Source organism: Tympanuchus pallidicinctus, unplaced genomic scaffold (assembly GCF_026119805.1).
Source record: "Tympanuchus pallidicinctus isolate F22 unplaced genomic scaffold, pur_lepc_1.0 scaffold10, whole genome shotgun sequence".
In the NCBI taxonomy this organism is placed as follows: Eukaryota; Metazoa; Chordata; class Aves; order Galliformes; family Phasianidae; genus Tympanuchus; species Tympanuchus pallidicinctus.
This window is the reverse complement of record NW_026294619.1, coordinates 2,017,637-2,031,646: the sequence shown is the minus strand read 5'-3', so window position 1 is coordinate 2,031,646 and position 14,010 is coordinate 2,017,637. Positions and strand designations below refer to the sequence as shown.

At 40.9% G+C, this 14,010-nt stretch overlaps 1 protein-coding gene across 1 annotated transcript in view; it reads left to right on the top strand.

Annotated features, from left to right (window-relative positions):
* The window catches only part of CHD1L (chromodomain helicase DNA binding protein 1 like), a 23,608-nt gene extending 9,598 nt beyond the window's left edge, over positions 1-14,010 (top strand). The window contains exons 10-23 of the mRNA XM_052704816.1: positions 281-377; positions 1,812-1,885; positions 2,828-2,938; positions 4,529-4,643; positions 5,242-5,395; positions 6,809-6,974; positions 7,832-7,977; positions 8,570-8,733; positions 9,349-9,557; positions 10,539-10,637; positions 11,369-11,439; positions 11,696-11,810; positions 12,030-12,138; positions 12,809-14,010. Coding sequence (XP_052560776.1) covers positions 281-377; positions 1,812-1,885; positions 2,828-2,938; positions 4,529-4,643; positions 5,242-5,395; positions 6,809-6,974; positions 7,832-7,977; positions 8,570-8,733; positions 9,349-9,557; positions 10,539-10,637; positions 11,369-11,439; positions 11,696-11,810; positions 12,030-12,138; positions 12,809-12,869 — 1,691 coding nt within the window. The 3' untranslated portion in view covers positions 12,870-14,010. The remainder of the gene's footprint in view (positions 1-280; positions 378-1,811; positions 1,886-2,827; positions 2,939-4,528; positions 4,644-5,241; positions 5,396-6,808; positions 6,975-7,831; positions 7,978-8,569; positions 8,734-9,348; positions 9,558-10,538; positions 10,638-11,368; positions 11,440-11,695; positions 11,811-12,029; positions 12,139-12,808) is intronic.

Genomic DNA, 14,010 nt, shown 5'->3' with positions numbered 1-14,010 from the left:
AATAGAGGCTTGTGAAGTTTAAATTTTCCACTTCAGCTCACCACTTGATTTGTCATAAGTTCATCTTCTCTCCTCTAAACAGTGAAATAACATTTCATTTTGTGAGGTACTTCCTGGAGTACTGAGGGTGGTTTTCTTTTTTAGACAAAGATGATCATTTTTTCAAACAAGCAAGCATCATGGGAGTCTGCTTGGCAGTATTTGGCAACGTGGTCATTTAAAGGTTGATCACTGAGTTGCTATCTGTATAATTAAGTTCTGAAACCCGTTTCTTTTCCAGGTGTTGAGCCAGAGCCCTTTGAGATTGGAGATCATATTGTTGAAGCCAGCGGCAAACTGTGTTTGTTGGATAAACTCCTTTCATTCTTGTATGATGGGTATGTTGTGTTGGGATGAGGAAGATAAGATGGAGTTAACATAGGAGAAAAGATAAACTAAGAAGGAAAGTTGCCTTATTTATCCATAGATTGTGCAGATACCACAACACAAGCACTGCCCTATTTAAAGGATGCTACTAGCTACCACAAGGAGATCATCTCGGTACAAACAACTGCATTACAGGCTATAGAGGACTCTCAAAAAAAAAAAAAAATAAAAAAATTGTAGCTTCCCTTTAAACATTTCTCAAAACACTTCACTAATTCTCACGTGCTCTCATATATTGCCAAAGTTATGCTGGGAACCTGGGAGAATATATATCTGACAGTGCTTTCAGCATATATGTTTTTATTGAATTTCATGAGAATAGCTTCCAGCGCATCAGTTTGGGTATTTTGCACTGCAGTGCTTCTATTAGCCCAGGAGGCAGAATGCACAATGAGCCTGAAAAAGAAATTTGACAGGACCAAAACCCCAGAATAAGCTGAAATTTTAGGTTTGGAACCAATATCCAAAACTCCTGATCTTGACCTCTGGTGACTTCAGAACCTGTAACACAAAACAACCTTAAATATCTCCCTACAGACCTCAGGTGGACCAATCAAATCACAGTTTGTGTTCTCATACATGTTCTTGTTTGATGCCTCCTGCACAGTTCATAAATTCTATCTGCTTTCTTAATTGGGCTGCAGTTTCCCTCTGAGTACTTTCAAAGTACGGAGCTTTAGAAGGGAAGTTCTGATGCAGTAGTGGAGGGCTATGTCTTCCTTCTGTACAACATATTGTGAGTAGATGCCTCTCCCCCTTTGATGTCTTTGCCCCAAGGACAGCCCTGTGTGACTCCTGAACTTGCAAATGTTGTTGATTTAAACAAAGCACTCTCACACTGTCCGAGGCCCAGAGCAAGGAGAGTTGATTTCTCACTTAAATGCTGTTTGCAATTGTATATGGGCACTGAGGGTCATTTGCTGGATGGGAAGTTATATTCTGTCACAGAGATGCTGATAGTACATTTTTCCCTATATGTAAGATGTTTTATGTTACATTGTTAGAGTGCAATCTAGTGTGGCAAGTCACGTGGTGAACACCCTCATGGCACTACATTCAAACTGAGGATTCTTTTAGCCAGGATTCTCTGGGTCCTTGCCAAGGTGCATTTAGCCAGCAGCAGGGTTGTGCCAGAGCCTTGTTACCTGTGAGTCCACACTCTACACATGGCAGCTGATGCTATCAGGTGGGGCTGTCTGGCTACATTTGGATGTGGGGCTGAAAATGTGAGGGAGTTGGCAATCACTGTGTGAGGCTTAGTGCATTGTTGTGGTGAGCTCTTGCTAAGTAACAGTGGCTGGTTGAGCTACTGTAACCCCTCTACTGCTTTGTGAAATGCTGTCACAGTATAATGTTGCTGGTGACGTCTCATATTCTTCTTCCAGTGGCCATCGTGTCTTGCTCTTTTCTCAGATGACTAAACTGCTTGACATTCTGCAAGACTACATGGACTATAGAGGTATGGTCTGCATGGTTTGGCAGCAAAAGGCTCATCTTAATGATCTATGCCATATAGTGTTAGTCTGGTTTTGGCTGATATGTCTGGGATAGAGAATACGATGGGCATTTGTTTCTTCTTAGTAGACAGAAACCATACTCTTACAGTTGACTGTGACTTGGGATTTGAATTAATCTTTGTGCTAGCTGCCTACAAGGAACTTGCACTTTAGCATAGTTCTTCAAAGTAGCTTGAGCTTTGGTTCCTTGATAAGATCGAGCTAACAGGTGGCAGGGTAGCAAAGTTTCATTATATACCCATGGTCAGTTATGTACCTGAGTCCCAAAGTAGCTGTAGTAAAGCCATTAGCATTCAATTCAGTTTGTCTAGTGCAGAACACAAAATTGTGCAACATTTATGCCAGGAAATTAGTTTTTGATTAAAATAGTTGTTGGCAGTAAGGCCTCAATATGACTGTTTTGGCAAGGCTGCCAAAGGGATCTTGAGACATTTTCTTCTGTTTCAACCCACATAGCTCCATGCGTACTTAGGACTTCCCATGAAAGAGGCTTTTCTTTGGTGTTTATGGATTTGGACAACTAATGTTGCACTAAAAAGCAAAATGTAAGGCCATTTCCCATACTGCTTGCTCACAGGGAAGCACACACTGAAAGCAGTAGAAGCTTGTATAAGAAAGATATGGTGGTTATTGGCTTGCAGTGTGGAGCCAACAGCCAGCACAGTATAGTCTGAAATGGGACTCTGGGTTAATGTTCTTATGCTTTGGCTTTGTATTTCCCCATCTTGTTTCCATGCAGTGAATTAAATGCGAAGAGTTTCTGCTTCAGATCTAGCTAAATTAACCTTTGTTGACAGTCTGAGAGTCAGGGTCACTGGAAAGAAAAAGAGGAGTTGAAGGTGATAAAATGCAAATCAGAAACGTACACTTTGTTGTTTGGAAAGGCTATAGCTACGAGCGGCTGGACGGTTCTGTAAGAGGTGAAGAGAGACACCTTGCCATTAAGAACTTTGGTCAACAGCCCATCTTTGTCTTCCTGCTGAGCACCAGAGCAGGTAAGTAAGGGAGAGACAACACATGTCTTGCTTCTGCACTCTTTTGCTGTCTTGCAAAATTTCAGGGTGTTCTGAATCCTCCATATTCTGCTAATATGGAGGATTTTTGAGAGAAACAAGGCACATCCTGAATTTGGGCTTCTTAGCTAGGAGACTCAATTCCTGTGCTTTCCTTTCAGCAGCTGATGCCAAGATACTTTTCAGGTCGCAGCTGAGTAACTTTTTTATTCTGAGCTCTGCAATGCCTTTCCCTGTGCCAGGTTAAACTGAAGGAATCTCACTAGCATTTTATTTCTGCAAGCACTTTATTTCTAAAGTTTCAGACTTTAGGCAGAAATAGACTTCCTCTAAGTAAGCTGGTTGAATGGCTTCCTGAACATGGACGTGCACTCTAGCTGGCAGACAGACTCAGCTGAGAGCTTTTTACTTACCAGAGGCTGCAAAGAACACCACAGGAGTACCATCTGTACTCTGCCTCCTCTTAGCTCCCCAGGCATATCTGTGTCTCTTGAATGATTTCATTTCTGCCTGTCTCTTTATTCACACCAGCACAAGGGCAGGCTTCTGCTTACCTTCAGAGAGAGGATCACTACTACTTGATCTCAAGCATCAGGCTCTTATTATGTCTTCTTCCTTTGGGCTTCTGGTCAGACTTTCCTGAATGAAACTGTCTTTGATAATGTTGCAGGGCGTGGAGAGGAACATGTTGAGACTGCAGAGAAGCACCTAATGCTTAGTGTAAGAAATAAAAGCTTCTCATAACACTATGCCTGAACTCTTCCTGCCCACGTCCACCAGAATCAAATTGCTTTCTAGTGCTCAGTGCTATGTCTGTCATATTCTATCCACCTGGGAACAGTGGCGTGAGCCGTATTTGCATCCTTGTGTTATGGGCAGAGGTTTTTCAAGTGTGTGACTGTCTCTACTTGCAAGATTATTCTGATTATTATGAAGTACTCAGCACAAGCAGGAAAGAATGTACTTGAACAGGTTCCGCCCTCTTTAGCTGTAGTATGTTGTCCCTATAGTAGATATTATAAAAAAAAAAAAAACCTCTATTGTTTTTTTTTCTTTTCATTCCATGAGAGTGAACTCTAATTTCAAAACCTTTTGAAGTCACATATGTACCTATGCTCTGGCTGTTGTATGATTGGGTGTGGTGTTTCCCACTCTTTCAGCAGTGTATTTACCTGTTGTTACTGGGCTTCAGCCAAGTCTTGGGAAGACCTTTGTACCTTCAATAAAGCCAGTTCTTGCTGCATTAGTCTTTCTGACAGCTGAAGAATGTCTGTTATCAGTCTTGACAACCTATTGCCTTTTTATTAATTTGCTTGCATCTTTTTTTTTTTTTTTGTTCCCCTTCAATGCACAGTGCAGCTCTGTTTTGAGCTGTTGCAGAAAGCACAGAGAAATACAGAAATACCGGGCTTATCCATCTGTTTGTATCTTTGTGAGACTCAGACTTGGGGCTGAGAGATAAATTGAATATAGTTGATCAGATCTGACAGAACCTTGCATAGCATAAATTCTCCAGCTGCGCCTTTCTTTTCTGCTGCTGATGTACTCTGTGATCTTCTTCTCTGTTCATAGGAGGAGTTGGCATGAACCTGACGGCAGCAGATACAGTTATTTTTACTGACAGTGATTTTAACCCACAGAACGACTTGCAAGCAATAGCAAGAGCTCACCGGATTGGGCAGCACAAGTGAGAAACGTTGCTTCTTCTCCTTAGGTTGCTTAATTTATGATCCCTCTGTGTCTCTTTCCCTATAGGAATTAGATTGCAGGTCAAAGAAAGAGAGCAGAGATAATTTTGTCTCTGCTTTTCTTCTGCAGCTTTATGCAGTCCTACCCTTGTCATGTGTTTAGGATGGGGGCTTTGTAAATTTGGAGGAGATGGAATCTGAAGGATTGCCTGCACTCTTGCAGAAGGCATTCGTCCTGTGTTAAGAAGCAATTGCTTCAGCATTATACTTATAGAATCATAGAATGGCCTGAGTTGAAAAGGACCACAGTGGTCATCTAGTTTCAACCCCCTGCTGTGTGCAGGGTCGCCAACCAGCAGACCAGGCTGCCCAGAGCCACATCCAGCCTGGCCTTGAATGCCTCCAGGGATGGGGCATCCACAGCCTCCTTGGGCAACCTGTTCAGTGTGTCACCACTCTCTGCTGTCTGTTGATTTTGCTCTTGCCTTTTTATCCCTACCAAAAGATTGGGTAAGGGGATCGTGTGCTGTGCCAGAAAACCACTTTAGTGCACCTCAAATGAAGAAAATAATAAGAATTTTTTTTGGCTTTTTGAAGGCCTGTAAAAATTATTCGTTTGATTGGACGAGACACAGTTGAAGAAATAATCTACCGAAGAGCTGCTTCCAAGCTTCGACTGACAAATGCTATTGTAGAGGGAGGTCAGTTCGCCTTGGGAGTACACAAACCTCAGGAAGCATCAGATTTACAGGTAAAATAGAGCTAAACCCTTGAGTTGACTTCAGTAACATTCTTACAAGTGCTAGAGTGTTTCTCTGTTTTTCACATCTGTCTGATGTGAACCTGTCAAGACACTTCAGTTGGGGAGGATATGCATTGATGTGACAGCTTTTGCATGAGTCCTAGGAATCAACATTGCATTCCAGGTCCAGTCAAGATTTGAAATTTGAAGGCAGTTTTTAGAGTTTAGAGATGCATCTGTTGTTTAAAAAAAAAAAAAATGTGTTTTCTTGGAGAAGAGGAGAAGGCAAGAATGTCCCATGTTTTACTTGTATATTTTTTTAATTACATAACAGGTCTAAATTGGAGGCTGACTGTTTCTAGGAGCTTATCTGTCTCTCCTGCCCTTCTCTCTCAAACAGAGCTAATGATAATTACTTTAACAACTTTTGATTACTAGTCTGCTAGTTCCAAAGGTTAACCTCTTGGCAGATACAGTGTCTCAGGAGTCATGATTTATGATTCTGACCCAAAAGCTGAGTTTTGGGCTAAGAGCTTTGGTTGAAAACATCAAGCAAAGTGAAATTTGGAGGGATGTATCTCCTTGTATAATCAATAAATATCAAGATGTTACAATCACAATATAATCAAGAGAGTTAGGCAAAGTGGACAATGATAACAAAAGAGTATAAATGGAAAGCTTACCCTTATGCTGGGCTCACCTACAAAACACCAGAAGAGGTGATCTCCAGAAGAGATCCTTCCCCACTGGTAGCCAGCTCTTAAGTAGGTCTAGGAGGGGTGAAGCCAGGCTCCATCCCTTCTGGCAGCACAGGAGAATTGCCTTCACCTGTGCTCCTCTGGCTGCCTCACTGCTCGCCTCAGGTGATCAATCAGAGGTTCAGGCCGTGACTCAGCAGCTCCCATACACTCCTCTATGGAGGTAAACCTGGGAGAGGCTTGGAATGAATGCATCTTTTCCCACTCCCTGCCCCTTCATCAGCATGTACCTCAGTAGTTATAGGGTGAAGTGGAACTGAGCCCAAAGGAAATTCCTTGCTGACATTATGCTCCCTGTAAATTTTTGTGGGATATAAGATTTTATTTTATTAAGAGGTGGGGCAAAAATCCCAGATTTTTTGGCTGTAAGAAAGCTTCTTGAGTGCAGTCAGAATTATGCCATTTTTGTTATTTGGCCTGTAGAGAAAAATGACCCTACCAGTCTGAGTGAGTATGTTTGGGGGAGGTACATTACAGGGGCCTGTCTCAATAGGTGTTGAGACAAATGAGCATGTTAAAGTGCAAGTATTTTGACAGATAGTACAAAGGATTAGATTTCTTCACTTTTACAACCTTCCCATTTATGTCTGAGAAGCTTGAGTCATAGGGATGCGTGTGGAAATAGAAGATACTCATACTGAACTTCCTCTTCTCATTGATAAAGCTGAGTGAAATCCTGAAATTTGGCTTAGATAAATTGCTGTCCTCTGAGGGAAGTACTGTCCAGGATGTGGAGCTGGAAAACATCCTTGGAGAGACAAAAGGAGGGAAGTGGGTAATGGATGTTGTCCTGCCATGTGAAGAAGAGAAGAAGGAAGATGACACAGAAAGTAAGTTACAAATTGAAATGCATATGGAGTGCATGACACTTGGGAACTAGTAGAGGAGGCTTCCTAGGGAAGGGTGGTATTTTTCAGGTAACAAGAAAATTGGGCTGTCCATGATCTCGATTTCTGAGCTTAAATTGGTCTTTTTCTTCTTTTTGCAACCTTATTTGCCTGAAATGTTGATAACAACGCATGCCCGGCTTGTTGGCCAGTGGGTCTGAATTCCTTAATGTGTTTCACATATTTTGAGAGCTCACAAAAGAAGAAATACTCAAATGGCAGCTGCTATTATTCTCATGGAGAATCATTAAGATAGAATTATGGACATACAGAGATAACAGTAACTTAAGGAAAAAGTATATAATAACTCTTTTGTATCTGTCTCCATACAAAAGATTATTGGCCATGAAAAACACAAGGTAAAATGACCTTAAAACTCAAAATATGAGATTAGAAAAGCAGAGCCATTGAATCTGAACAGCTGGAACAAACCTATTTTGTCTTTATTATTCTACTTTCCCTTAAAAATGTACCTTAATTGTGATTAATTCTCTATTATATGAGAATAAATTTTAAGGATACTTTCTTGTAGTACCATGAGACAGACTGACTTTCTGCTTTGAGTACACTATAGCACTTAAATACAGATCTGTGACTGAAGCTTTTGTCTGAGGAAGCAAATCTTGATTCTGTTCTTTTAACATTATGTTGACTCCGGTCATATATAAGACAGTAAATGTCTTTTTCTGCTGAGGGTAGAACAGTGTAACAGAGAAGCCTAATTGTTTTTGGTCTTGCTGTATATTTCAAGTGTTAGTGGCTTTCAATTCCTTTTTATGCTTGTAAATTATTTTTTGAAGATCACATGTATGTGTATGAAGGCAAAGATTATTCAAAAGAACCCAGCAGAGAAGATAAAAAAGCATTTGATCAGCTTTTGGATCTTCAGAAAGCCTTGACCGAAGAGACCAGTAAAGAAGGGAGAGCTCTCCGAAACAAAGCAAATGTAAGGCAAAAGACATGACAAAGCATATGATGCTCTTAACTGCTTTAGAAAATGAAGCTGACAGTTTCCTCTCTTTACTTGCAGCTCACAAAAAAAAAAAAAATGTTCAAAGATTCAGATGCCATTGTAGTAAGGTTGGCTCTTGAATCTGAGGGTTGGACAATTCAGAGATTCTGGCAACAGATCATAGGTGGAATGCTGGGCACTAATATAAACTTAGATCACAAAACCACCCATTTGTTTGACATCTAGGATCTGATGGTTAAGACCTGTGGGCAAGTAGACAAATGGGAAAGGAGTGCAGGAGGAAGTTCTTTACAGAGAGAGTGGTGAGGTGCTGGAACAGGCTGCCCAAAGAGGTTGTGGATGCCCCATCCCTGGAGGTGTTCAAGGCCAGGTTGGATGGGGCCCTGGGCAGCCTGGTCTAGTATTAAATGGGGAGATTGGTGACCTTGCCTGTGGCAGGGCAATTGGAGATTCACAATCCTTGAGGTCCCTTCCAACCCGGGCCATTCTGTGCAGCATAAAGTGGGCACCAGACGTGTGCTTGAGATGAGCATTTTGTTTCTGAATTGCAGCTTTCTTTCTCTAGACTCTTCTTACAGGCCTTCGGGACCAGTCAACAAGGAGGAAACACTTGTTGAGCACAGAGGAGCTGGAGACTAGGAGGAAGAAGCGCCAAGAAGCAGCTGCAAAGAGAGCAAAGCTTATGGAGGAAAGGAGAAAGGCAAAAGCAGAAGCAGAGCACATGAAAAAGTATGGCTCATAGTGCATCAACTACTTTTAAATTGGTGTCTGTTACAGGGCGCTCTAGAAATGCGTTCTGTATCCACTCTGGAAGGTAGGGCTGAGAGTGAGGGGAGGAGAAGATGACAAAATGGCTGCAGATCAACCTCTTGAGAGAGTTAGCTTCATATTCATCAGCATATTTCTGAATACTTTACATCTAATTTAACTCATCAAGACTGGCCTGAATGAGAACCTCATATCTGAGTGTATAGTGAGCTTTTGGGGTAACCTACCTACATCTGAAGTGTCAGACTTGATTCCTGTGTCTCATTCTACTATCAGTAACTCTTTGGCATGCATATTAACTTCTTGTTCTATCTGGTTTTTCCTTTTCACTACTGTGAATAACTCCTTCCGCTTTGTCGTATGCTTACTTTTTCTATGCCTATCACACCAGCACACGACACTTAAAATCACAGATACCAGCTGGGGTAATCTTGGTTCTTATCTAAAATAGAGGAGGGCAGCAGAGGGAATGCAGATCAGGATCTCCAGTGTTTTGCTGTAGTCATTTAAAAGAAGTTGTAGAACCCCTTCCCCCCATCTTTGCTTATTTTCATTGAATTTCTTCTCTTGTTTCAGGATGGCTTGGTGGGAGTCAAATCATTACACATCTACGTGTCTCCCTTCAGAAGAAAGTGAGTCTGAGGAAGAGTTTGAGGAGGGAGAGGCTGAGCTGAATGTAGATTTGGATTACAGAGATGTGGACCTAAACTGTATCAAGTATGTAATGGGAGATGTCACCCACCCCAAAGCAGAAGAGGAGGATGCCATTATTGTCCACTGCTTAGGTAGGACTTATGACAACAGAACTATTGCAAAGTGGGGTGGGCAAAGGGCTGAGTTGTACATCCTAGCTTGGTACTTTTTAACTCCATACCACACATCTTGAGTCTGACTTGATCTTGAGTGATGTAGTGGCAGTACAGACTCTACTTCACAATGTATAACCCACACAAGTGTTAGGAAGAGATATATGGGTCTGTGTTTCTGGGTGAGCCTCTTGAAAGATATGTCTAGAAAGTGTATTTCTGTGAACAAGTAGGGACAGTGCCTCTGGAGGTGAAGGCCTTATATTCATCCCATGTAAGCTGTAAGGACTGAACTGAGATATTGAAAATCGCCTCCCTTATGCAGTCAGCAGAGAGAGATGGACTATTTCAGAGGCTGAGGTCAGAACTGCACTCTTAGCTTGTTGCTAGTTTTAGGACCTCTGTCAAGACATTGAAGGTGAGGGAGAGAAATTCAGGTTGCAGAGTTCTTTCAGAATCAGTGTTGAAGCTCTTACCAAGGCCCTAGCAGAATCTTATAAGCTGCTTTGGCTTATGTTAAACTCAGCATAAAAACTCGTGGTTAAAGTGGAAATGCCAAGTGACAAGAAAAGCCCACAAATAACAAACATCTAGTTGTGGGAAGCCCAAAACACCAATCTGGGGACATAATATGTGCATGTTCTCCCTGGGTATGAGAGTACTGACATTTTTATGCGCTCATTACTATGATAAATACTTGATTGAATATCCACAGTGGGCAGGCGGAAGGAATTCTTATTGCAGTCTTTTCAGGGAATTGTGAGAAGTTTGTTTTTCCTCAGTGGCTGAGGTTGATCCTTTAGGATAGTCCCTTGCAAGCTGGTTCACTTCAATTCACCTGTGGTTCTCACATCTGTTTTTGATGGTGATTCATTGCATTTGGCCAGAGTAGGCCCCTTTTCTTTCTGGGATGGCCTTCAATTTCAATTTCTAAGAAACTGATCTGTCATTGCATTCTAGATGACTCTGGTCGCTGGGGAAGGGGTGGTTTGTTTACAGCTCTGGTGAGTCGTTCTGATCAGCCAAGAAGAATATATGAGATGGCAGGGAAGATGAAAGGTAAGTAAGAGATTAAAACATGACCCTAGGCGAAGATGCTTAAGAGTTTCAATCCCTATGATGTTGCAGGAGTGAGGAATCTGAATACCCTGGTAGTTGTGGTTTTTAGCTCTTTCTCTAGATATTTGTATCCTTAGCTCTTCAAGCAGTTTGACTTGACTTGCTGGGAGTCTGGGAACTCTGCATGGGAGTTGGTTGATCTGATCAATTCTGCAAGTTGTCAAAAAATAGAAAAAAAAAATCACCATTCACATGTTATTTTTCCTCATAGAAGGTAGAGCCCATCATCTTTGTCAGAGTTCTTTTAAGAAGGATGAAGGACATGAAGGACAGTGTCCAGTTGTAATTTTTATTCTCTCCAAACATTAATCTTCTCCTGAATAAGTGTTAGCAGTTTTGAGCTACCTGCAGCTGATAAGAATGCCCATCTTGCTGTAGAAGGACCTGTTGGTTTTGTTTTGTTTTTTTTTTTTTTAACCTTCTGGTTTATTCTTGTTTCAGTGTCTTTCCTTCTGTCTGTGGTTTTTAACCGGGTGGTGTGTCTCTGTGTGTTGGGGTGGGTTTATGTCTGTCTTGTTTCCTTGCACTCTGACTGAATCCATTATGAAGAGACAGACAAGAAGAATAGCACAGAATATGACAGTGAAATCTCTGCTGTGTTCACTCACTACTGACTCTTCAGGACTGATTTATTTATTTTTATTTTTCTTCTGTTCTTATTTTCTGGGCAGACCTGCAGTTAGGAGGGACCCTGTTATTTCCCATTGATGATAAAAAATCCAGGAGAAAAGGACAAGATTTGGTGAGAAGAAGATCCATTTTGAGTTGCTCTCCTAACATGATTTTGAAACTGTGTTCAGCAAACTTAATGTCTTTTTCCCAATAATAATGGCCCTGAATACTGAAAAAGGCTGAATTGCCATTAGAGGAAAAATGAGAGTTTTATTTAGAGTTTATTAAAGCTAATCGTTAATAATGCAGTTTTCCAGCCACTATTGCTGTGTCTCTTAGCACTGCATTTAGACTGCATTTCATTTTTTTGTGTGTTTTCTCCTTAGTTGGCCTTGATTGTAGCTCAGCACCGGGATCGGTCCAACAACTTGTCTGGCATTAAGCTGTCTGCTTTGGAAAAGGGCCTGAAGAAGATTTATTCAGCAGCTAAGAAAAGGAATGGTAAGTGGTTGTGTGGCAGAACAGTGACTCCATTAAATACATGTGTGATGGTCAATTTCCACCTTTATTATTTTTTTCTGAAGTGAAGTAAGATTGAGATTTCCATGGATATGTTGCGTTTCAAATTATTCCTTCTGGTCTTGTTGGGTAGCTTGAACTCCTTAGACTGCTTTCTGTAAGAGTATCTTGTCCTAAAGAGTGTCTTTCTTCACTTCTCAGCAACAGTGCACTTTCCACGTATTGGGTATGCAACAAAAGATTTCAACTGGTATGGTACTGAACGGCTCATCCACAAGCACTTGGCAGCACGGGGTATCCCCACACTCGTGTATCCTTTCATAATAAGTTTTGTTTGGTTCATAATCTGATTGTGGAGTGATCCCCTAAATATCTTGGTGGGTAAAAAGCAAGGAAATGAGGCAAGAAACAGATGCCACGATCCAGCTCAAAACTCTATTTATCTGACTTCGCTATCATCCAGGTGCTCGTTACATGGTTACTGCTTTAGGTACTAAAGATAGATTAAAGTGATTCAGTATGTCTCTCAGAATTTTTTTGGAACTAGAGGCTAATTTTTTATGGACAGCCATCAGCTTGAGCTGCATATGTCATATCTGTGATGGAAATAACTGAAATTTCAGAATAATGGAAGTGACTCAGAAAGTAGCAAAACTGAGGAGGTTGGAAAAAAATACATTACATTGTTCCAAGCAAGCTACATCTTGATTCTTTGGCTGAAATTGGTGGAGTTGGTGTGTCTTGGGACAGACTCTCATAACCAAACAGCTCGCTCCTTTTGCCTTACAGGTAAGGAAACATATTTATCTTTTTTGTCAACTCTCTGCGAAAACATGCTTTTCTACAGCAATGCTGTGAAACTGAAAATCTGAGAGACAAAAGTATGCTGCCTTCTAGGTGCATTCTGCCTCCTTGCTTTGTAAATCTCTGGGTAGAAGATCTAGCATTCCAAAGCATTTCCTTGACACTTCTTTTATTAGATACTACTTCCCTAGAAATAGAGGCTCTGCTTCACAACCATCTTCATCAGTAACAGCCTGAAAGCCATGAAGACACAAAATTTTACTGAGAAACATGCATGAAACCCAAGGATCGTTTTAACTTCATGTAGACAGTCTTCAGTATGCATCCACTTCAGAAACATATCTTATACAGCCTTTTCTTATCTCTGTACCTCTCTGCTTTTATTGGTCATAACATTTATGTATTGTCAATGGCTCTAAAATGGAATTACACTGCTTCAGAGTTCAAAGAGACTTGGGACAAGGATGGTGGCACAATCCTAAATCTGTTTTGAAGATGGAAAATTAAACTTTCATCTATGGTCACTAGTTATCTCTTACATTATTTTCTTTCTGGGGCTTGGAATGCAGTATCATTTGGCTTTTTTTTTTCACCTCTTTCAGATTTCATCCCTATATATCATAGGGATTTCATATATTTCATCCCTGTATACATCACACTATATTTTTCTTCACCAGCTTTTAATGGTTTCCTGGTACTGTCTAAATGCACACAAGCCTCTCAGTGGAAAGAAAGTTAAATTTCTTTTAAAAGGAATTAATGAAAGGAAATTAATGACACCATATGACACCTGCACAGTGTAAACTGTTACATATTGTTCCAGTTCCCCAGAAGCCCAATTGACTTGCATTTTTTCAAATATAAAATTTAACCACATAATGATGCACTTACAACCCAGCAGAATCCTGACCAGAATTCTTGGCAAAGGCTTGCAAGGCTGCTGAAATTTGAGATTGGTTTTATAAATGACAGCCTTCCCACAACTGCTTTTGCATTACACAGTTCTTTGACTGCTGCAGCTGTTGTATTTTTTCATTTGTTGGCCAGAATGCTGTGTGAAAGGTACCATCACCCTTTGATCCAACTAAAGAAAATCTTAGTGCAGGTTTTTTGATGTTACCTTTATTGCAAAGATCTTTTCTGAGTTGTTTGGGGGTTTTTTTGTGTGCTATTGGCACTGTTGCCTTTAGTCTGTAGGGTACAACCCAACAACAGTAGCTCTGATAGCAGGTGTTTTGTCCATAAAGAAAGACAGTGAATTGCCAAACTTTAATTCATTGGTAAGCTCAGCTTCCAAAAGGAAGTCACCCCACAAGCAATGGAAAGTATGTCTTTAAATGTCTAATTGCCAACACGCTCTTCACTTGTTGAATCTACA